Raw genomic sequence first — 24778 nt, 5'->3', positions numbered from 1 at the left:
GTCAACCGCGTCGGCCAGCAACAACCATGGATTGCAGTGAGGATTGTTGTGAATGTTAACCATCACCATTGCATGTGACAAAGTACTTAAAATCAGCAATCAATAAAAGATATAACCGTAATAAAAGATGTAAGGCGAAGGTAGCAACTGACTCAGAATTTGTGTGTTAGTATAAAATACATATCAGTTTGTACATCACAAACTTTATGGTCTTTAATAATAGACAAGCTATAACCATTAACTATTCCATCTCAGAACAGCCTCACTCAGTTAAAATACCCCCAAAACCACAGGAGAAAAACTGATAGCCTTTCATCCATTAAGCACATACAGTCATAAAATTATAATAATTAATTGTTTGGCAACTTCGGTAATCACACAAAGACCAATAAAGGATATAACGGGGGTGCTACAGTGTGTAATGGAATGGGAGCAGCGACATTGACACAAATCCAACTGAAGCTGATGTATTACTTTACATAAAAGTTTTATTTTTCGTGTAATGTTCAGTTCAAACCTGTTTCTCACATGTGTGTGCTTTATTTTCTTTGAATACACGAAGGTTTTGTGTAAATCTTCCTACATACATAGCCATCTAATATCAAAGTAATCGAATGGTACATCCCAGAAAATCGACAATATAAAATCAGCCTGAGGAAAACCAAATGTATGAGTTGTTTTTCTCTTGTCTTTTGGTAAGTGTATGGCTCTGAATATTTTTCATGTCTTCTTCCTCAGTCTGCTTAGAGAGTAGATACATATTGCAAGAGTATAGATGTTTGCTGGTTTTGTTCTTAGAATTAAATATGAAACAAATGTAAAAAAATCTACTGTTGTTATTCTTATCATAAGTTTTCTTAGTGTGGATACTTACAAGATTGTGTATTAACTGACAATTTTTCACATTGCTCTGGCTGAGACAGCAAAATTGGCAGATCATCATGAAGAGAAATAATGGCAGAACATGCACTGCATTCAGTCATTAATTTGTCACTGCTCACAGTAAATTGTGGCTCTAAGATTAGATGCTGATCACTTTAATATGTCTAGCACTTATAATGTATAAGAAACTACTGCAAATGATTCAGTCATTCATCTCTGATCAATGATGCTGTCAGGCTTCAATTTTGTAAGATACAGCACCCACTTAATAATATTGATTGAAGGAGTTCGATGTTAGTAAATATCTTTACTTTTACCGAGCATACTCTGCGGTCAACCCACACAAAATAGAGGTGCATTATTAAGACCATATTCCCACCATCTAAATGATACATCACTCTATCTGACAATGACTGCCTTTTTGCTGAAGAGTTTCAGTGCTGTCAGTTTCCATTAAATTAAACTGATAGCCTCACTTGAGAACTTTAGAGTAAAGCAAAGCTACAATTAACTTATATAGAGAGATACAGAAGTAACAACTCAAGACCTAAGTTATACCCAGGAATTGATAAAAACAATCAGTCAAATTCCATGTTGACCAACCCAGCAGCTTATTCTGAATGATTTTTCCTCATGTTTAATTTCATTACTATCTTCTTTTCATCCCAAAGTGTCCACCAATATAAACATTATCAGTTAATGACATTTATTGGTGAAGATAGAGAAGTGTTTTAAAAATCTCTTAACATGTTATATAAATCACCTAAATTTGGTTTACGTATGTAAAATAAATTGACAAAGCAGCACAAGCATAACATGTCGGTATACCTCTATGAACCAGTGAAATTCAATCAACAAAAAAAAAAAAGTCTGGTTGAAGTTATCTATTTGGAAGCAGCATTATTCATGCAGACAATAAACAGCAATTCAGAATAAAGGAATAGTGTTTCATTACCCTCATCATGAGAATTCATCCCAATAAAATGAGAGAATGAATACTATCATTCTACTTACCACATTCTTGGAAGATGCTTTGCTGTGCGACTCCTTATCCTTCTTTGCAGCCTTTGGAGGCTCAGCATGCTGCTGGGACCCTGTTTCCTCCCCAGAAAACTGTAATGATTGCAATGGAGTTAAAGACAAGCAATTTCTTTCAGCTAGTACAAAGTCCCAATCAGACTTCTAATTCATTGAAAAAAAAAATCCTCTATAGAAATAATAATGACAAAAGGCAAAAACTCACCTACATATCACTGACATGTAGCACACAGTAACAACGAACAGATGATAAACTTTTACCAATTTTTCTGCAAATGTTGGGTTTTTTCCCAGTTTATGTAAAGTGACAAGCACTCGAGCTAGAAAAATGTGTCGTGTGTGTGTGTGTGTGTGTGTGTGTGTGTGATGTAACTATGTAATGTAACTATGTCAGTGCATGAGAAATAGTTAAGAAAACTGGAGGCACGAGTTCGAAGAGTTCATCAACCCATGGGAGCACCCTCTCCTTCAGCATGACAATGCAAGGCCACCCACAAGTGTTGCGACATCAGCAACAATCCCACACCCTGGGCTCACTGTCAATGATCGTCCTCCATCTGATTTTCACCTGTTTCCAATCTTGAAGAACACCTGCATCCTCATTTTGATAGTGATGAAGGGTGCAAGCTGAGCTGAGGCTGTGGCTCCATCTGGTCTCTCATTAGCAGAAATGTGTTCATCATCAGGGTGACAATGCTGAGAAATGCAAGTTATTTATAACTAAAGGAGATGACTCACTGAAAGCCAGAAATACTGTATCATTGATAGGCACACAAGCAAAAGCTATGGAGCTTGGGTAGCTTTCGGAATGCACTTCCATTTGTAGGAAAAACATACACACGCACGCCCCCCCCCCCCCCCCCCACACACACACACTTACCCCTACACTGTGTGTGTGTGTGTGTGTGTGTGTGTGTGTGTGTGTGTGTGTGTGTGTGTGCTGAAAGCTAGCCAAGTTCTGTACCTTTTGTTTGCGTGAGTGTCTGCCTTTCGGTGAGTCATCTTCTTTATTCCTAAATAATTCATAATTTTTGACCAGAACTTTCCGTACATTATTATGATGATTATATTCGATTAGATTTACTTTCATTCCAATTCAAATAAATATGAAGACACAAAGAATTAAGGTGTAGAACATTAATAAAGTTTGTTTTATTTAAAAAGCTTCAAGAGTTTCCACATAAAACATGCAGAGGCATTACTTTTTAACATGCCCTCATAATAATGTTAGTGAATAGTAGTACCACACTGACAGTATCAGTCAACTGTCGACATGTAAAAGAGATACATTACAAAATGTTAAACTGTGAACAGTGCAGTTACAATTATGTACCTTATTCGCAGAATATAGAAGCAGTCTTTAACAGAACATGGCAACTTGGTTTAGTAAGACCGGAGAAAACCTAGTAGAACCAAACAAACTTCAGAGGTCAAGGGACATTGTAGACAACATTGATTTGCATGAAGAATAACTCTGTGACACATCAAATTACGCAATTCACAAGCATGTACTCATCAGGCTAATTGTACTTTACATACATATGTATGGGCTGCCATATGCTCGGGAAATTAAGTTCCCTATTTCTAACCACCTACGATGCACTGGACTGGTCAGTTATTCCTTCACCATAGGGAAGGCTGTGCAGGAATTTACAGTGTCTAGGGTACCAGACACTCCATATATGATGTCATGGGATTTTCATGTGAAATTCTGTCAGGAGTGAGTGCCTCGAATCATGAAAATTTAAAAAGGGAAATGGATAGGTTGAAGTTAGATATAGTGGGAATTAGAGAAGTTCAGTGGCAGGAGGAACAAGACTTTTGGTCAGGTGAATACAAAATCAAATAGGGGTAATGCGGGAGTAGGTTTAATAATGAATAAAACAATAGGAATGCGGGTAAGCTACTACAAACAGCGCAGCGAACGCATTGTTGTGGCCAAGATAGACACAAAGCCCATGCCTACGACAGTAATACAAGTCTATATGCCAACTAGCTCTGCACATGGCAAAGAAATTGAAGAAATGTATGAAAATAATAAAAGAAATTATTCAGATAGTGAAGGGAGACGAAAATTTTATAGTCATGGGTGACTGGAATTCGGTAGTAGGAAAAGAGGCTAAGAAATGAAAGAGGAAGCCACCTGGTAGAATTTTGCAGAGAGCATAACTTAATTATATAGCTAATACTTGGTTTAAAAATCATGAAATAAGTTGTATACATGGGAGAGGCCTGGAGACACTGGTTTCAGATAGATTATATAATGGTAAGACAGAGAGTTCGGAACCAGGTTTTAAATTGTAAGACATTTCCAGGGGCAGATGTGGACTCTGACTACAATCTATTGGTTATGAACTATAGATTAAAACTGAAGAAACTGCAAAAAGGTGGGAATTTAAGGAGATGGGACCTGGATAAACTGAAAGTACCAGAGGTTGTACAGAGTTTCAGGGAGAGCATATAGGAACAATTGACAAAAATTGGGGAAAGAAATACAGTAGAAGAAAAATGGGTAGCTCTGAGGGATGAAGTAGTGAAGGCAGCAAAGGATCAAGTAGGTAAAAAGACGAGGGCTAGTAGAAATCCTTGGGTCACAGAAGAAATATTGAATTTAATTGATAAAAGGAGAAAATATAAAAATTCAGTAAATGAAGCAGGCAAAAAGGAATACAAACTTCTCAAAAATGAGATCGACAGGAAGTGCAAAATGGCTAAGCAGGCATGGCTAGAGGACAAATGTAAGGATGTAGAGGCTTATCTCACTAGGGGTAAGATAGATACAGCCTACAGGAAAATTAAACAGACCTTTGGAGAAAGGAGAACCACTTGCATGAATATCAAGAGCTTTGATGGAAACCCAGTTCTAAGCAAAGAAGGGAAAGCAGAAAGGTGGAAGGAGTATATAGAGGGTCTATACAAGGGTGATGTACTTGAAGGCAATGTTATAGAAATGGGAGAGGATGTAGATGAAGATGAAATGGGAGATATGATACTGCGTGAAGAGTTTGATAGAGCACTGAAAGACCTAAGTCGAAACAAGGCCCCCGGAATAGACAACATTGCATCAGAACTACTGACAGCCTCGAGAGAGACAGCCATGACAAAACTCTACCATCTGGTGAGCAAAATGTATGAGACAGGCAAAATACCCTCAGACTTCAAGAATATAATAATTGCAATCCCAAAGAATGCAGGTGTTGACAGATGTGAAAATTACCGAACTATCAGTTTAATAAATCACGGCTGCAAAATACTAACGCGAATTCTTTACAGATGAATGGAAAAACTGGTAGAAGCCAACCTTGAGGAAGATCAGTTTGGATTCCGTAGAAATATGGGAACATGTGAGGCAATACTGACCTTACAACTTATTTTAGAAGCTAGAGTAAGAAAAGACAAGCCTACGTTTCTAGCATTTGTAGACTTAGAGAAAGCTTTTGACAACGTTGACTGGAATACTCTCTTTCAAATTCGAAAGTGGCAGGGGTAAAATACAGGGAGCAAAAGGCTATTTACAATTTGTACAGAAACCAGATGGCAGTTATAAGAGTCGAGGGGCATGAAAGGGAGGCAGTGGTTGGGAAGGGAGTGAGACAGGGTTGTAGCCTATCCCCGATGTTATTCAATCTGTATATTGAGCAAGCAGTAAAGAAAACAAGAGAAAAATTCGGAATAGGTATTAAAATGCATGGAGAAGAAACGACAACTTTGAGGTTCGCTGATGACATTTTAATTCTGTCAGAGACAGCAAAGGACTTGGAAGACCAGTTGAACGGAATGGACAGTGTCTTGAAAGGAGGATATAAGATGAACATCAACAAAAGCAAAATGAGGATAATGGAATGTAGTCGAATTAAGTTTGGTGATGGTGAGGCACTTAAAGTAGTAAAGGAGTTTTGGTATTTGGGGAGCAAAATAACTGATGATGGTCGAAGTTGAGAGGATATAAAATGTAGACTGGCAATGGCAAGAAAAGCGTTTCTGAAGAAGAGAAATTTGTTAACATCGGGTATTGATTTAAGTGTCAGGAAGTTGTTTCTGAAAGTATTTGTATGGAGTGTAGCCATGTATGGAAGTGAAACATGGATGATAACTAGTTTGGACAAGAAGAGGTTAGAAGCATTTAAAATGTGGTGCTACAGAGGAATGCTGAAGATTAGATGGGCAGATCACATAACTAATGAGGAGGCACTGAATAGGATTGGGGAGAAGAGGAGTTTGTGGCACAACTTGACTAGAAGAAGGGATCGGTTGGTAGGACATGTTCTGAGGCATCAAGGGATCACCTATTTAGTATTGGAGGACAGCGTGGAGGGTAAAAATCGTAGAGGGAGACCAAGAGATGAATACACTAAGCAGATTCAGAGGGATGTAGGCTGCAGTACGTACTGGGAGATGAAGAAGCTTGCACAGGATAGAGTACCGTGGGGAGCTGCATCAAACCAGTCTCAGGACTGAAGACCACACCACCACCACCAACAACAACAACAACAACAACAACAACAATAAAGTCTCTAAGTGTACTTTGAAATTTTAAGCAGTTAATAAGAAGTCCTTAAATATATATGAGGGGAATTAATGTACATTGTGGAAGTAGTCAATGAAATATGCCTTTGTCTTGACTCTGAAATTTGGTAATATACCTATTAACTTAATATCGTGAGACAACCAGTGATATTTTTCCCCCTAGAATGTGATGAATGTAAGTGCTGGAGGCTCAGTCACCTCCTTTAAATGTTAGAGGGGGGGGGGGGGGCACTGAGGAAGGGGAGAGGGAAGAAGTGTGTGAGGTCTGTTGTGCTGGAGACTGTCAAATTAAGAGTCTGCTGGCCACAAATTTATTGGCATATTTGGACAGCTCTCGCTTTCCACTGCCCCAGAAATGCACACAGGTGGCAAGGCTACAGGAGAGGGACTTCCCGACATGGAGTACATGACAGCTGTCAACATTGTGGTACTGTTACTGTACTGGCACTGATATGAACAGCTGATTCTTGGATCAACAAAATGCAACAAAGGGAGAAATTTACACCCAACAGTATGTTCATTGTAAAATATTTTGTCATTTATATGAGTATTTATTAAAGATACATTGGTAACTGATAACAAATCTTGTTGCTAAATAAATATGAGTATTTTTGCTGTTTAGTTATATTATCAGTTTTCCACGAGTTAAGCTAAATGTATTAATGATCCCCCCCCCCCCCCCAGCCAAACGGTCTGGGGCGTCCTGTCACAGTTTGCGTGACTCCTCCCGTCAGGCATGGGTGTGTGTGTTGTCCCGTAGCGTAAGTCAGTTTAAGTTAGATTAAGTGGTGTGTAAGCTTAGGGACCGATGATCTCAGCAGTTTGCTCTGATAAGATCTTACCACAAATTTCCAAAATAGTTTTTGTTATTCAAAACGAATTTTACTCTGCATTGGAGTGCGTGCTGATCTGAAACTTTGTGGCAGATTACAATTGCTTGCCAGACCACAATTACAATAGCATGCCAGACCACAACTCCAATCTCGGACCTGGCCAGGTTCTGTACCAAGTAAACTATCTGAACATGATTTGGGACCTGCCTCACAGCTTTACTTTCGCCTGTACCTCCTCTCCTCCCTTCCAAATTTCACAGAATTTCTCTTGCATACCATGTGGCACTAGTATTCCTGGAGGAAGGGATATTGTGGAGAAATGCCCTCTACAGCCTAGGGGGTTGTTTCCAGAATGAATTTTCACTTTGCAGCACAGTGTACACTGATTTGAAATTTCCTGTGCCAGAAAAGGTATGGTAAGCCTTTCACTGTCTATAAACACTGTAAGTAGAATGATACAGCATACGCAAAATAGTGTATTTACCCGAATCTAAGCTGTGTGCAAATCTAAGCCACACCTGAAAAATGAGACCCAAAACTCAAGGGGGAAAAAAGTTATAAACGCACTTCAAAATCAAAACAAAGTTGGTTCATTTTAACATGAGATACAAATTAGGTAGAATGGATGAAGATATGCAGCTACAGTGGTTGGGTTCGAGTCATAAGCTTAGCAGTCAATCTTAAGCAAGGTTATTTTGTAGATTAATTTACTCTTTCAAACAATTAGAACCACTTGATGAATCTGGACAGAATTTATAGCTGTAGAAGATTTAAAAATCAATGCTAGAAATCTGTTCTGTGGTTCATTTCTCACTGTATCACTATTCAGCATAACAATTATATGAATATAAACATTACATGATATGTATAATCTTCCACATTTGCCTTCGTCTCACTAGAGTTTGTTTGCTGCGTAGGATTTAAATGAGGCAACAGCTAACACAGGAAAATACATGGTGTAATGTTTACATTTGTATTATTCTTATGGCAAAGAGAGTATGTAATTCACAATTCATAGCAACTCTCTCTCATCATTGGTAGGAAAACATCCAAGATGTAGTGTCAGCCATACTAACGTAAATTTTAAACACAGGCTTACCAATCAGCTTTTTGTAGTAGATTTTTAGTGAAGTCTGCAAATGTATGAGTAGCAACACTTGCAAAATAGAATGAAAATCAGTGAGAAATTAAAAGCAGAAATATAAAACAAAATGTTATTAGATTCATAATACAAATTTTATGAAATGTTTAAAACATCAATTAGATAATTCTGAATCACTATCACTAGATTCCTTGCTGCTCGGTTCTTCATACAGCGCTGCCTGTTGTGCAGTCTGATTAGGAATACACTTCCCTGCACCATCAACTCATTGGCACTTGCAGGCTTCTGTGTTTTACATGTCATGTTGGTGTCAGCTGTCTGTCAGTTTCCGAAAGCCAGTCTGTGTACATGCATTTAAGCTTGACCTTGAATGGTTTATTCAGACAAACATCAAGAGGTTGAAGAATTGATGTCATCCCACCTGGGATTAGTGCCAAGCACATTCCGCTTTTTAATTGTTGTATGACCTGTGTCTTCATGTAACACCAGCAACCTGCGTAAACTGAGCATTGGGCCAGGATGACAATTAAATGAAAGCCTAATCCATTCCAGCATAGCTACCTCTGAAAACCACCCACTTTCATTTGCTCATAAAATTACAGTTTTTGGAAACATTTCCGTTTCTGATACAGTCTTTCACTTGAAAAATATAAATGGCATAATTTATGTCCACTTGTAGTGCACGTAAGCATGATGACCACCTGCTGTTTCTCATCCCCTAATGTAAGAATACTTTTATCTTTCTTTCCTTTGGCATCAACCACATAATTCAATGGCATGTCAAAATATGTGGATCAGTATTCCCTATCTGGCCAAGAAGGTATTAGTTTTCAGTGTACCACCTGATAATAAAGCACTGAAATTACATAACTTTTTTGCACAATTGAAGTTCACCTCCGAAGTCAAAAACCTCAGAGCTTCAAAAAAAGAAAAATCCAGTTGTGGCTAGCCTTAAAATTTTCAATTTTTTTGCACTTGACCAATTTCGTATAACTTAATTTTTTAAATTTCGCTGCTCACAGGCTACCATTTCTGATACTGTTCCTTAACAAACTAGTATAAAATTACTTCAAAAGAATGATATTGGCCATATTTTGGCCCATTAAAGGCTTTCCTGCTACTGGAACATTCACATAATTTGTCTCTTCGCAGTTGCCATAATGTGAATTACTCTTTTCAATCCCGTATCACAAACCTACAGCAAAAAGAATTTACTTCCTTCCTGATTTGGTACTTAAACAAAAACGTTTCATTATGGTACTTTAACGTCATCACTTCACAAAATTTGATGAAACAGTATATGAAATCAGAATGAGCTACAGCTTTCCTACTCTTACAGTCATTGTAAAAGAATTGTTGTTATTTGTGTATAAGGCTGCTACATCTGAAGGTGAGTAATACTAAATTTCTATTTCCTTCGGTGGGTGATATAATTTAAAAAATAAATAAAAAAGGTGACTCATCTTCTGCCTTTCTTTTTTTTTTTTGTATTTTTACTAGTGCAGAAGTTTTGGCACCAGTATTTACATCTGCACCTGCAAACCATGCCTGTGGAGTGCTGCTTACATTCAATATTATGTGATAATAAACAAATTACCACACATGGCTGCTGGATTACCTCCAGCAGAAACCACGAATAGAACCTTTGTTGAGAAAACATTATTGAAATTATTTAAGTGATCATCTTTATCTGAAAAAAACTTAGATAACATACTTAAGACAGTAGAACAGCATTTACACAGACATGCAGATATGAGGATTCATGAATTTAATAGCGGTGCTCATACTCAAATGTTTGATATTTTTTAGTTTGTGTTCTTGTTCAAGATCTTCGTCACAATTCCATTATAAAGAAGGAAACTAGTATATGTTTTCCAAAGTATTGTGGTCTACAAAGGATTGTGAATATATCACAACCAAAGGCTGTATATCTTATAGAACCTACAAAAGGCCAAGATTAAGGTCTATATAACATAGATATGATAAAACAATTTAAGTGTTCAGGGGAACCTGCATCCTGAGAAAGTTCGGCAGAGAGTCATCTACCAGATTCCAAGTTAACTGTTGTGTCATTTATGTTCCTGTTTTCTGTGGAGCAATTTGTTGACTCTTTTTCTGTCCTATAACCTTTCGAAAAAATTTATCTCTCACTATCCTATCCTAGAATTACGATGGAACAGCACGTATCATATGAATATACATGTAGTATATGAGAGTACACACAGTTATTCAAATACTGATACGGTGTCTAGAAGCGACTGGCATTTATAATAGTTAAAACATATGATTCATTTTGAATCTATCTTTTGTATATTTTGTATGAATATTGTATTATTTTGCTACTTATGTGCAATATTTTGAATGTATAGGTATGATATATCAGTTGTCTTTTAAATGCATGAGAAGAAGAGTGCTAAGCACATCTTAGCATGTATAGCATGTTGGCTGAGAAGGTGACAGATCAACATGCGCATATCAATTAATTTGGTGCCTGAGAAACAGAATCAATAAAACAGAATGCTCCTGTCATAGAGAGAGTATTCTAACGCAGAAATAAAATCACTAATACGAAAAATTGAGCTATATTTATTAAAGTATGAGGTTAAAAATTAAGATACATGAGTACTGATGAGTAATCAAGTAAATACATTTTTTAGTATAAATATTATAAGGATTAGGAGACACTTACAGGTACCACTTAGTATTCATCTTGATAGGTACCTATAAAATGGTCAACAATATATAGTATATTAAGAATAGGGAGAGGATCAAAAAGAAATTCAGATACATTGATCACAGAATAAGCTAAACATACTTATAACAAAGCAGAGCACGTAGAACAAAGCTGAAGTATATGAAAATGATTAATATACACAATTTAGTTGCAATATCGGCACAGAACTGTTAAGAGGTGTCAATATTAATGTAAGACCTGAAGAAGGTGGGAATATACACAAGGTAATGATCACCAGAGTCAAACATAGAAGTAGTAATTCCTTCTTCTGATGAGAGTATAAGCAAGGTAAGATACTTCATACAGGAATTTTAAAAAACCATGTTGCAGTGTACCTGAAGGCAACATCTTAGGAGGATAAAGGGTAAGCTGACCTGTGGAAGGGATAGCTTACACCTTAGGTTGGGAGGATTCTTGAAAGGATGGACCTTTACCACTTTCATGAAGGGAGAGTTGTAAAGGAACACTGGCGTCTCAGCTTGAAATGTAACTGAAAAGTATCTGCCCAGAGAATAATGTGTAAATGTGCACAGGCATTATGTTCACATTAAAGAAGCATTCTCCAGACTAGAATAATGTGGTCTGGATCTGGCTAATTAGGTTTTATAAATTTTGAGTATGCTTCCACCACAGTTTAAGGATGCAAGTACCTGAGATTGGAAATGGGTAAATGGACTGTTGGTTCCAATGTCAGAAGTATCTCCATAGTTACATGAATTAAGTTAAATAATTTAATTTGCAAATACACATAACACAGATACCTTCACCAAGACCAGAGATGAGGAGAAGATGATAGTAAACCAAGTCATCTACGTGCAGAAAATAAAACAAGACAATTGGTTATGTGTGATATCTCGAGAAACCTACAAAAATGTTTAAGCTTATAGGAATACCCAAAGCTAAATGAAGACGAGATCATGTAATCCAGATAATAGGAACAGAAGGGGAATACTAAAGTATAAACTCAAAATTAAAATGTTCAAATTAAGGAGTGAAGTTTAAATTATCCCCATGATAGGCAAAGACTGCAATGAAAGAAACTATATGCAAGTACCATAGGGGCCTGGACTGAAAATAGAGTTTGTGTTTGGTAAACATATGACATGAAGTAGTTGGTGAAATATGAACTGAACTGAATGAAACTTTAGTAGCCCCAGAGGGACATGAAGTGCAAATAGCAGAAGTATTTTGTAAAGTAATAACATTGCATAACTAAAAATGATGTTTATTTTCAATACATTAAACCTTCTAGAACTAAGTTTATGAGCACGAAATCTCGTCTCAGGCAGAATGAGATGTTTCACTTCATTGATATTTAGTGGCCAGTGAAAGATATTTGTGGGTTAAGGTAGTTGGTAAGTAGGAAGCATCCCACTTTCAGGAGGTTTTTGATGCCTTGAGGAGATCTGAGTTGTACCAATCCTGTGTTATCAGCAAAGAGGGACACAGACAGTTGCTTCTACCTGCTGGGTGGAGTTGTATACTCTGTGAGGCCATGATTTAAGGGCATGGAGCACATGTGATCTCCATGACTTCAAACAAATCATCACCGAAAAGACAACTGATGTTTAGATTTTATTGTAAAAATTGGTTCAGAGTCTCTTGTGAGACGCACTCATGAAAATATCCAGCCAAAATTTTTCACCTATGTAGTCTATAAATTAGAAGAGATTATGATGGTATGTTATAGGAAGTAACTATGTAATCAAAAGTATCTGGACACCTGGCTGAAAATGACTCACAAGTATGTGGGACCCTCCATCGTTTGTGCTGAAATTCAATATGGCGTTGGCCCACCCTTAGCCTGAATGACAGCTTCCACTCTCACAGGTATATGTTCAGTCAGGTGCTGGAAGGTTTCCTGGGGAATGGCAGCCCATTCTTCACAGAGTGCTGCACTGAGAGGAGGTATCAACAGTGGTCGGTGAGTCCTGGCATGAAGTTGGTGTTCTATAGAATTCAGTTCAGGACTCTGTGCAGGCCAGCCCATTACAGGGATGTTACTGTCATGTAACCACTCCGCCACAAACCATGCATTATGAACGAGTGCTCGATCGTGTTGAAAGATGCAACTGCCATTCCTGAATTGCTCTTCAGCAGTGGGAAGCAAGAAGGTGCGTAAAACATCAATGTAGTCCTGTGCTGTGATAGTGCCATGCAAAACAACAAGGGATGGAAGAACCCTCCATGAAAAACATGACCACACCTCACAACACCACCACCACCAAATTTTACTGTTGGCACTACACATGCTGGCAGATGACATTCACTGGGCATTTGCCTTACCCACATCCTACCATCAGATCGCCACTTGCATATCATGATTCGTCACTCCACACAACATTTTTCCACTGTTCAATTGTCCAATGTTTACTTTCCTTATACCAAGCGAGGCATCATTTGGCATTTACCAGCATGATGTGTGGCTTATGAGCAGCCGCTTGACCATGTATTCCAAGTTTTCTTACATGTTTAGGAGTGTGGAAATCTCACATAAAGACATATGACGCAAGTAACGCCACATTAGAAGTCCGTGAGTTTGGCAGAGTGCCCCATTCTGCTCTCTCATTATGTCTAGTGACTACTGAGGTTGCTGATATGCAGTACCTGGCAGTCGGTGGCAGCACAATCTACCTAATGTGAAAAACATATGTTTTTGTGGGTGTCTGGATACTTTGGATCACACAATGTACATTGAAATTAACTTCTTTGGGCATGTTATTTCACTAGAAAAAAGAAAAAGTCTCTTTCACCATTATTGATGCTGCAGATCAAAGTCCATGGGGGAGAGCTAAGAAGCTACCTCATGGTTCAAAGACACCACATAACAGGATCCTTGCAGCATTGATATTGTAGGGCAAGCAGCAGAAAACATAAGAGAATTGGAAACTCCAGTAAAATATCAGAGCTGCAGATCAACTACTGGACTGTTTCAACAACCCGTTCCTATCAACCCTACTACAAAAATGAACCATGCAACATTCCACAAGGGTTTCCAACACACTTCCCTGAGACATGCATGAACTCACTTCCACATCCATCAATGATTCTCTATCCATGATAACATGCATCTACTCTAGCGAGAAACACTCAATTATTTCATAAATCTCATTTTTTTCCTCCTGCAATCAAATTTTCATAAGTAAGCAAACTGTCTTGATCAAAATCCTTCTGGATGTCCCATGAGAGAAATGCAAGTCAGGTTTTTTGTAGGCTAGCTGATATATGGACCTACCCCCCATGAACCATGGACCTTGCCATTGGTTGTTGTTGTTGTTGTTGTTGTTGTTGGGATGTTTAAGGGGGACTAAACAGCTAAGGTCATCAGTCCCCCATTCCAAAAAACCGGCGAAACAAAATTTATGGAACAGGTAAAACCCCAAGGGGGGAGGAGACGCCCCTCCCCCCAGTCACTGAAAGGACACCAATGTGTCAGCGAACACTAGAGACAAGAAGAGTACAGACGAACACTGGACAGAAAGAAACGGAAGAAAATAAGAGGGTCGGAGACTGGTTGACTGACCATGGGAACAAAAATTGGGAAAGAGTAAACCATCCGAATACACACATTAAAATCTGCAACCAATGAGACACTCGAGGACAAGATACACAGAAAGGGAAAGGGACAGGTCCCCCCTAAATGGAACCATAAAAAGGACTACCACGGATAAAATTTAAAACGTCGTCAGCCATGGAGGCATCGTCGCATAAAACCAAAGGCAACGTGCCCGGGAGATTAAAAGTCTGCCGGAGGATGCGCAGGCGGGGACACTCCAACAAAATGTGGGCGACCGTCAACCGGGACCCACACTGACACAGGGGGAGGATCCTCCTGACGCAAAAGATGTCCGTGCGTCAGGTAGGTATGGCCGATGCGGAGCCGACACAGGATGACAGAGTCCCTGCGAGAAGCCCGCAGGGAGGACTGCCACACATCGGTCGTCTCCTTAACAGCCCGCAGTTTATTCGGAGAAGTCAGGCTACGCCACTCATCACGCCACATCTGAAGCACCTTACGGCGCAAGGCCAGCTGCAAATCATGAGCCGGGATGCCGATCGCCAAAGTGGGGGCGTCGACCGCCCCTTTGGCCAGCCTGTCGACACGTTCATTCCCCGGGATGCCAACGTGACCTGGCGTCCAAACAAAGACCACCGAACGACCAGAGCGGGTAAAGTCAAAAACAGACTCCTGAATAAAGGATACCAGAGGAGAAGAGGTATAGCAGCAGTCGATAGCCTGGAGGCTGCTCAGGGAGTCACTGCAGATGACGATGGACGTACCTGAGCAGGAATGCATATGCTCAAGAGCGCGCAATATGGCCACCAGCTCTGCAGTAAAAATACTGCAGCCAGCCGGCAAGGAGCGCTGTTCAACATGGGCAGCATGAGCAAAAGCGTAGGCAGGACGACCATCCACCAGGGAACCATCAGTGTAGACAGGCTCACAGCCTGAAAATGAGGCGACGAGCGCAAGAAAATGGTGATGGAGGGCCACATGCGGAACCGAGTCCTTGGGTTCCCGTGACAAGTCCAGGCGGACGGACGGGTCATACACCAGGGAGGTGTGGGTGCACAGGCCCGGAAGGGCGGCAGAAGAGGGAACGACCCCAGTTCCGACAGCAGGGACTGGACACGGACAGCAATGGAAAGCCCAGACCTAGGTCGCCGGTCGGGCAGAGGGAGGACCCTGGCAGGGAAAAGCAGGAGACGATTGGGATGGCCCGGTGAGCAATGCACGTGGACAGCATAGTCGGCGAGCAGTTGGTGGCGGCGAATCCGCAGCGGGGGAACCCCGGCCTCCACCAGCAGACTATCCACGGGGCTCGTACGGAAAGCACCAGTTGCAAGCCGAACCCCACAGTGGTGTATGGGGTCCAACAACATCAACACTGAGGGCGATGCAGACCCATAGGCCAGGCTCCCATAATCAAGCCTGGACTGCACAAGGGCTCTGTACAATCGCAACAGTGTGCTGCGATCTGCACCCCAAGACGTATGGCTCAGGCAGCGGAGGGCGTTCAGGTGCTGCCAGCACTTTTGCTTCAGCTGAGTAATATGAGGAACCCATGTGACCCGGGCATCAAAGACGAGTCCTAAGAAGCGGCTAGTGTCCACCACTTCAAGTAAGTGACCGTCGAGGTAAAGTTCCGGATGAGGGTGGACCGTCCGACGCCTGCAGATGTGCATAACTCGAGTCTTGGCCGCAGGGAACTGAAATCCATGAGTCAGAGCCCATGATGCCGCCTTGCGATCGGCTGCTTGCAGCCTGCGTTCGGCGACTCCCGTAGTCGTTGAGCTAAATGAGATGCAGAAGTCTTCGGCATACTTGCCATTGGTACGGAAACTTGCATGACTCAGCGATACAGATAGCCATACCGTAGGTACAACCACAACGGAGGGGTATCTGTTGAGAGGCCAGACAAACGTGTGGTTCCTGAAGAGGAGCAGCAGCCTTTTCAGTAGTTGCAGGGGCAACAGTCTAGATGATTGACTGATCTGGCCTTGCAACATTAACCAAAACGGCCGTGCTGCGCTAGTACTGCGAACGGCTGAAAGCAAGGGGAAACTACGGCCGTAATTATTCCTGAGGGCATGCAGCTTTACTGTATGATTAAAATGATGATGGTGTCCACTTGGGTAAAATATTCCTAGGGTTAAAATAGTCCTCCGTTCAGATCTCCGGGCGGGGACCACTCAGGAGGACGTCGTTATCAGGAAAAAAGAAAACTGGTGTTCTACAGATCGGAACGTGGAATGTCAGATCCCTTAATCAGGCAGGCAGGGTAGAAAATTTAAAAAGGGAAATGGATAGGTTGAAGTTAGATATAGTGGAAATTAGTGAAGTTTGGTGGCAGAAGGATCAAGACTTTGGGTCAGGTGAATACAGGGTTATAAATACAAAATCAAATAGGGGTAATGCAGGAGTAGGTTTTATAATGAATAAAAAAATAGGACTATGGGTAAGCTACTACAAACAGCATAGTGAACGCATTATTGTGGCCAAGATAGACACGAAGCCCGTGCCTACTACAGTAGTACAAGTTTATATGCCAACTAGCTCTGCAGATGATGAAGAAATTGATGAAGATATTGATGAAATGTATGATGAGATAAAAGAAATTATTCAGGTACTGAAGGGAGATGAAAATTTAATAGTTATGGGTGACTGGAATTCGAGAGGAAAAGGGAGAGCAGGAAACATAGTGGGTGAATATGGATTGGGGGAGAGAAATGAAAGAGGAAGCCACCTGGTAGAATTTTGCAGAGAGCATAACTTAATTATATAGCTAATACTTGGTTTAAAAATCATGAAATAAGTTGTATACACGGGAGAGGCCTGGAGACACTGGTTTCAGATAGATTATATAATGGTAAGACAGAGAGTTCGGAACCAGGTTTTAAATTGTAAGACATTTCCAGGGGCAGATGTGGACTCTGACTACAATCTATTGGTTATGAACTATAGATTAAAACTGAAGAAACTGCAAAAAGGTGGGAATTTAAGGAGATGGGACCTGGATAAACTGAAAGTACCAGAGGTTGTACAGAGTTTCAGGGAGAGCATATAGGAACAATTGACAAAAATTGGGGAAAGAAATACAGTAGAAGAAGAATGGGTAGCTCTGAGGGATTAAGTAATGAAGGCAGCAGAGGATCAAGTAGGTAAAAAGACGAGGGCTAGTAGAAATCCTTGGGTAACAGAAGAAATATTGAATTTAATTGATGAAAGGAGAAAATATAAAACTGCAGTAAATGAAGCAGGCAAAACGGAATACAAATGTCTCAAATATGAGATCGACAGGAAGTGCAAAATCGCTAAGCAGGGATGGCTGGAGAACAAATGTAAGGATATAGAGTCTTATCTCAATAGGGGTAAGATAGATACTGCCTACAGGAAAAATAAACAGACATTTGGAGAAAGGAGAACCACTTGCATGAAAATCAAGAGCTCAGATGGAAACCCAGTTCTAAGCAAAGAAGGGAAAACAGAAAGGTGGAAGGAGTATATAGAGGGTCTATACAACGGTGATGTACTTGAGGACAATATTATGGAAATGGAAGAGGATGTAGATGAGGATGAAATGGGAGATACAATACTGTGTGAAGAGTTTGACAGAGCGCTGAAAGACCTGAGTCAAAACAAGGCCCCCGGAGTAGACAACATTCCATTGGAACTACTGACGGCCTTGGGAGAGCCAGTCCTGACAAAACTCTACCATCTGGTGAGCAAGATGTATGAGACAGGCTAAATACCCTCAGACTTCAAGAAGAATATAATAATTCCAATCCCAAAGAAAGCAGGTGTTGACAGATGTGAAAATTACCAAACTATCAGTTTCATAAGTCACAGCTGCAAAATACTAACGCAAATTCTTTACAGATGAATGGAAAAACTGATAGAAGCAGACCTCGTTGAAGAGCAGTTTGGATTCCACAGAAATGTTGGAACACATGAGGCAATACTGACCCTACGACTTATCTTAGAAAACAGGTTAATGAAAGGCTAACCTACATTTCTAGCATTTGTGGACTTAGAGAAAGCTTTTGACAATATTGTCTGGAACACTCTGTTTAAAATTTTAAAGGTGGCAGGGGTAAAATGCAGGGAGCAAAAGGCTATTTACAATTTGTACAGAAACCAGATGGCAGTTATAAGAGTCGAGGGGCATGAAAGGGAAGCAGCGGTTGGGAAGGGAGTGAGACAGGGTTGTAGCCTGTGCCCGATGTTGTTCAATCTGTATATGAGCAAGCAGTAAAGGAAACAAAAGAAAAATTCGGAGTAGGTATTAAAGTTAATGGAGAAGAAATAAAAACGTTGAGGTTCGCTGATGACATTGTAATTCTCTGAGGGACAGCAAAGGACTTGGAAGACCAGTTGAACAGAATGGACAGTGTCTTGAAAGGAGGATATAAGATGAACATCAACAAAAGCAAAACTAGGATAATGGAATGTAGTCGAATTAAATCGGGTGATGCTGAGGGAATTAGATTAGGAAATGAGGTACTTAAAGTAGTAAAGGAGTTTTGCTATTTGGGGAGCAAAATAACTGATGATGGTCGAAGTAGAGAACATATAAAATGTAGACTGGCAATGGCAAGGAAAGCATTTCTGAAGAAGAGAAATTTGTGAACATCAAATATAGATTTAAGTTGTCAGGAAGTCATTTCTGAAAGTATTTGTATGGAGTGTAGCCATGTATGGAAGTGAAACATTGACAATAAATAGTTTGGACAAGAAGAGAATAGAAGCTTTCGAAATGTGGTGCTACAGAAAAATGCTGAAGATTAGATGGGTAGATCACATAACTAATGAGGAGGTATTGAATAGGGTTGGGGAGAAGAGGAGTTTGTGGCACAATTTGACAAGAAGAAGGGACCGTTTGGTAGGATATGTTCTGAGGCATCAAGGGATCACCAATTTAGCACTGGAGGGCAGCATGGAGGGTAAAAATTGTAGAGGGAGACCAAGAGATGAATACACTAAGCAGATTCAGAAGGATGTGGGTTGCAGTGGGTACTGGGAGATGAAGAAGCTTGCACAGGATAGAGTAGCATGGAGAGCTGCATCAAACCAGTCTCAGGACTGAAGACAACAACAACAGGTGATATAGGTAAAGTCATTCTGCTAGAGATATATCATTACATTTGAGCTCAGATATTTTCTGACAAGGAGAGGTTCCCAAGGGTGGACTGACTTTTCGAAACCCTCTATATGGTGATGTATGTTAGAGTCCCATGTGTCTCACCCAGCAGCCAATGACTGTGGTAGACTCATCTGCGAATAATCGGCAAAAAGTAATTTTGTGTGATGTTCTAGAGCTCTAAAAATGACAGTAGTACATATAGCAGAACAGTAGCATACTGGTTGATGTAGAAGCCTGATGTGCAGAATTTTTGGTTTCAAGTCTGGTCATGTGCTTAATTTTTTTTATTTTTAAAGTTATTGTAAGGACTTTGATCATTATTTTTATTCAGTTAATTGGTGTAAGTGTAATTCATGAAATATCTAGTCCTTTGTTAAGTAATGTTAATCATCATGCTAACTTTTTCATTTGACCTTATTTTTTCTTCCCATCATTCTGAATCTTTGTTCATATCATTTTAATTGTCTTTATTCATGTATCACAATATTTAAAGGTTTATAAATGCCAATCTAGCAGTTAAAAAACAAAAGAGAAAATAATCTGTATATACTGGCTGTGTAATGGTATCATAAATGTATTTTTCATTACACACAAGGATGTACATTTTTTGAATGGTAAACATCTCATAAACATTTAAAAACACAAATTCCCATTGCACTATGGACAACAAAATACAGATGAAGATTTAAATGAATGAAGAGCTTATAACCGAATACACAAAATATGGAAAAGCATTACTGAGTGTCATAACATGGATGAAAATATAAGATGATCAAGTGGACGAAACAAAAAAAAAAAAAAAAAAAAAAAAAAAAAAAAAAAAAAAAAAAAAGAATCACATGCACAAAGATTAAACATGAAACATGGGAAGAAGAAAAAAGAGTAAATGTAAAAGTTAATACATTGATTAAAATGGTGTGACAGTGGGCCAGAAATTAAAATAAATAAATCTGAAATAATTTATTGAATTGAAGTTATGACCAAGGTCATTTCAACAATTATTTAAAAAGAGAAAATTCTGACATACCTGGTGAGATTCAAACCCACAGCCTTCTGATTGTCAGGTTCCTATGCTAAACACTAGTTTAAATGGTACTATAACTATAGACATCTATTTTCAAGCAAAGGTACGAATTTTTATTTTATTTTTGTTGGTTACTCCTAAATGAGGTCCCACCTGGATAAATGACTACATAGTGAGATATCTGGACCCATAACTTAAATAAACGTATTGATGCCACCATTGTGGACCTCTCCCTGCAGGATTCTACAGCAGATGGGTGTCAAGGATACTGGATGGTAGTTCTGTGGGCCACTGCTGCTACTCTTCTTGTGCCTAACTCAATAGAAAATTCTCTATAGAATCTTTTAGTGAATCCACCCTGGGGCCTTGATCAATTTTAGTGATTTCAGCTGTGAGTATCACACACTAGATCTAAAATAAAGCACAGGGCTACACTAAACAGGTGCTGAAAGAAACACCTTTGGCTGTTGAATGGGAAATGCAGGAAGCATTCAATGACTGCCACAGCAGAATTTTATCAAAAGATCTCTCACAAAACCCAAAGAAATTCTGGTCATATATAACATCTATTAGTGGCACCAAATTATCTTTCCATACACTCAGGGGTAGTGCAGAAACTGAAATTGAGGGTAACAAAGCAAAAGGAGAAATGCTGAATTCTGAAAGAGAAAGAAAGAAAGATTGATACCTTTTTATCCAATGCCTTTGCAAGACCTTGCAATAGTTCATTGGTCTTTGTAGGTTCATGTCCGGCAACAATCTTCGAAGGTCGAGCTGTTATGTTACTGTCAGATGTTGCCTCTAAATAGAAAAAAGTTTAATAATTTGAAATAAGAAAATAACTACATTTACTAAAACAATGCAAAAATGGACTCTAACTAGTTTATTACTGAGATAAAACTAGTACACACTAGAAAACTTTTGAATAAAAAAGTGAACCCTAAATAACAACAAACATTGTGCATTAATCACATCCTAGCTGTGTGAATCATCAATCCCCAGCATCGGCAGCTATTCTGAGCAGGTCCTACAACACTTAGCTCCTCTACATGCTTCTCTGGCTAATGTAACAGCATCTAGCTTCCATTGTATGCATTACTTTAGTGCTTCTTTTTTCCTGTTTTAGCTTCCTTATTTCTTTCCGAAAGTGATCAATGCATTTAATTTATTTGCTTTTCTCCTGAATAGGATATCAGTAGGGTCCTTCTTATGGACTGTTTCTTGGTTTTGTACAGTTCTTGGCTCTTACTACTCAGCTTTAGACCTTTTAATTCTTTTATAAACTTGAACACATGTTTCCGAATGTGAAATGTATTTGTTGGAGGGAGGCCAGATTTCTTAAGGGTTCTATTTAAAAATTGTCAATTATATGAATGGAAATAGTAAAATAAAATAATAAAACTGATAGGATGAAATTGGATAAATCAATATCTTTTTAGTTTTACACTGTATAACTGATACAGAAACATATTAGACTGGAACAGGCAGGAAACAATCTTAAAGGGATCTGGACCTATGACAGGTGGTGAGTAGGATACAATAGGTTTCTTGCCTTCTAGCACAAGCTTGCATTTTGTTGAGGTGTTGTGGACTTATCATCAACAATATCTTTATGGTACTGTGGTGCAGATAATTCAGCCTGTGGATGGCAATGTCACAGCTAACTTTGAAATGTCATACTGATACAAATTGAGTCTCACGAGGCAGGGGTCTACACCTCAACAGGTATGGATACGGAAGATTGGTTGAACTGATTAGTGAAAGCACGGGGGTGTGCTTTGGACCACAAATGTCATGGGTAGGAGAACAAAGCCTTATTTATGATAAGTCCCTGCTTAAACAATGTCTGAATCACTGTAAGCTAAAAAGCAAGCTTCAATGTGCCTGAAGGCAAAAACAGTCAAAATGACAAGTAACAATGGAATATTATTATGTCTAAATCACAAGCAACCCCAAATCCAAAGGCAGGGTCATCAACACTTACTTATTACTGGAAAGAACAGAATTGACCTTTATGGAGAGTGCAATTATTCATACAAACATGAAATGTTCCAGAACGCTATTATTTATACAGACATCTAATATTACAGACTATACAAACATGACAAATGTATAATATTTCAAGAACTTTCCAGAAACAAAAAATTCTAAACAAAAAGTAATTGCTGGTGGCCAGGTCTCAACTAGCGAGTCACAGAATGCCAGCTAGTGATGTTAGTCACTACACCACACTTAAAGCATCACAGCTCAGACAATTGTTCTGACTCTTCGAGATAAAGTGGGTTGCAGTTTCAGAAGTAGTCACTGATGCCAGCTACAACACCCATGATCTAGCTCCCGTCAATGGTCTTGTGTATAGCAGCACTGGCAGATCTTCACATTCTGGCCATGTTGTTATAACCTCTTCAATATGATGATAGTGGAAGGAAGCTCCTCCCACCAAAGCTTTGGGACTGTCAAGTGGGTCTTCTGTTTCATTTAACCTCTCATCATCAATCTGTATCTCTGGACCATAGTAGGGCTCCTTACAGACAACGGGGGTGACATTTCGGTACTTCTCACTTCTTGATAAAGTGTAATAACTCTCAACATCATAAGTGATGTCTGACAATCAACAAAGGAAACAATATGACCCAAAGCTGCGCTTCAGTAACATTTCTGGTAGCCGCACTTCCTGCAAAGGTGTAAAAATACATACCAAGTCTCACCGATCACTTGGCATTTTAGCACTCTTAGTCTTTCTCCTGTGCATCAACGATCTGAATGTAAGCCAGCTTCCTTACTTCTTCGGTCCTGGTGATGAGGTGTTTCACAGAGTCATCCTGAGTATCTACCCGTGCATCAAGAGCAAATCTGTCAATGTCTTATTAAAGTGCTCTGTGAGAAGTCACATCCGAGAATAACATTATGACTGCATTCTGTTAAAACGACAAATTCAAATGGCAGAGTTCTGTCATTGATAGATAGTCTTGCAATACATGTTTCTGCTCACTAGAGATATTTCCTATTTGTGACGTTCAGCAAATCACTTTCATATCGCAAAACATAACCTCCTTTAATTGACGACAATAAGCAACCGACAGTATAGAATAGCAAGTCCTCGAGTTGACTAGCACTGGACAGGTTCGCCAACGACGATGATGTCAATGGGATTTCCTGACATCTTGATGGCTGGCACATACACGCAGGATTTGCTTCTATGGAGGCCTTACCTCAATGGATGGTCACCTCACTTCATTTTCCTGAAGCTTGTGGCTAGGTGACTGACTTGTGCCTCTGTAGGACGATTTGTACTGCGTACGGTGTGTCGGGGAGCGACCTTGTCTAGAGTGCGGCAATCAGCTTCGCCATACAGGTAGACTACAATTGTCAGCAGCTGACTGGCATGAACAGTACCGTTGTTATTGTTGAAGTCTTGCAGCACAATGTTGTTGTTGTTGTGGTCTTCAGTCCTGAGACTGGTTTGATGCAGCTCTCCATGCTACTCTATCCTGTGCAAGCTTCTTCATCCCCCAGTACCTACTGCAACCTAAATCCCTATGAATCTGCTTAGTGTATTCATCTCTTGGTCTCCCTCTACGATTTTTACCCTCCACACTGCCCTCCAATACTAAATTGGTGATCCCTTGATGCCTCAGAACATGTCCTACAAACTGATCCCTTCTTCTAGTCAAGATGTGCCACAAAGTTCTCTTCTCCCCAATCCTATTAAATACTTCCTCATTAGTTTTGTGATCTACCCATGTAATCTTCAGCTTTTTTCTGTAGCACCACATTTCGGAGGCTTCTATTCTCTTCCTGTCCAAACTATTTAACGTCCTTGTTTCACTTCCATACATGGCTACACTCCATACAAATACTTTCAGAAATGACTTCCTCACACTTAAATCAATACTCGATGTTAACAAATTTCTCTTCTTCAGAAACGCTTTCCTTGCCACTGTCAGTCTACATTTTATATGTTCTCTACTTCGACCATCATCAGTTATATTG

At 39.6% G+C, this 24778-nt stretch overlaps 1 protein-coding gene across 2 annotated transcripts in view; it reads right to left on the bottom strand.

The window, feature by feature from the left end:
* LOC126278416 (TRAF3-interacting protein 1) overlaps window positions 1–24778 on the bottom strand; it is a 272794-nt gene that overhangs the window by 187542 nt on the left and 60474 nt on the right. The window contains exons 3-4 of one of the 2 annotated variants that reach the window (XM_049978524.1): window positions 21474–21586; window positions 1897–1995 (exon numbers count right to left, since the gene is read on the bottom strand). In XM_049978524.1, the coding sequence (XP_049834481.1) occupies window positions 1897–1995; window positions 21474–21586 (212 nt within the window). The remainder of the gene's footprint in view (window positions 1–1896; window positions 1996–21473; window positions 21587–24778) is intronic. The other variant, XM_049978525.1, reaches the window with a different exon arrangement.

Source organism: Schistocerca gregaria, chromosome 6, assembly GCF_023897955.1.
Source record: "Schistocerca gregaria isolate iqSchGreg1 chromosome 6, iqSchGreg1.2, whole genome shotgun sequence".
In the NCBI taxonomy this organism is placed as follows: domain Eukaryota; kingdom Metazoa; phylum Arthropoda; class Insecta; order Orthoptera; family Acrididae; genus Schistocerca; species Schistocerca gregaria.
This window is presented reverse-complemented; position numbering and strand designations above follow the sequence as displayed.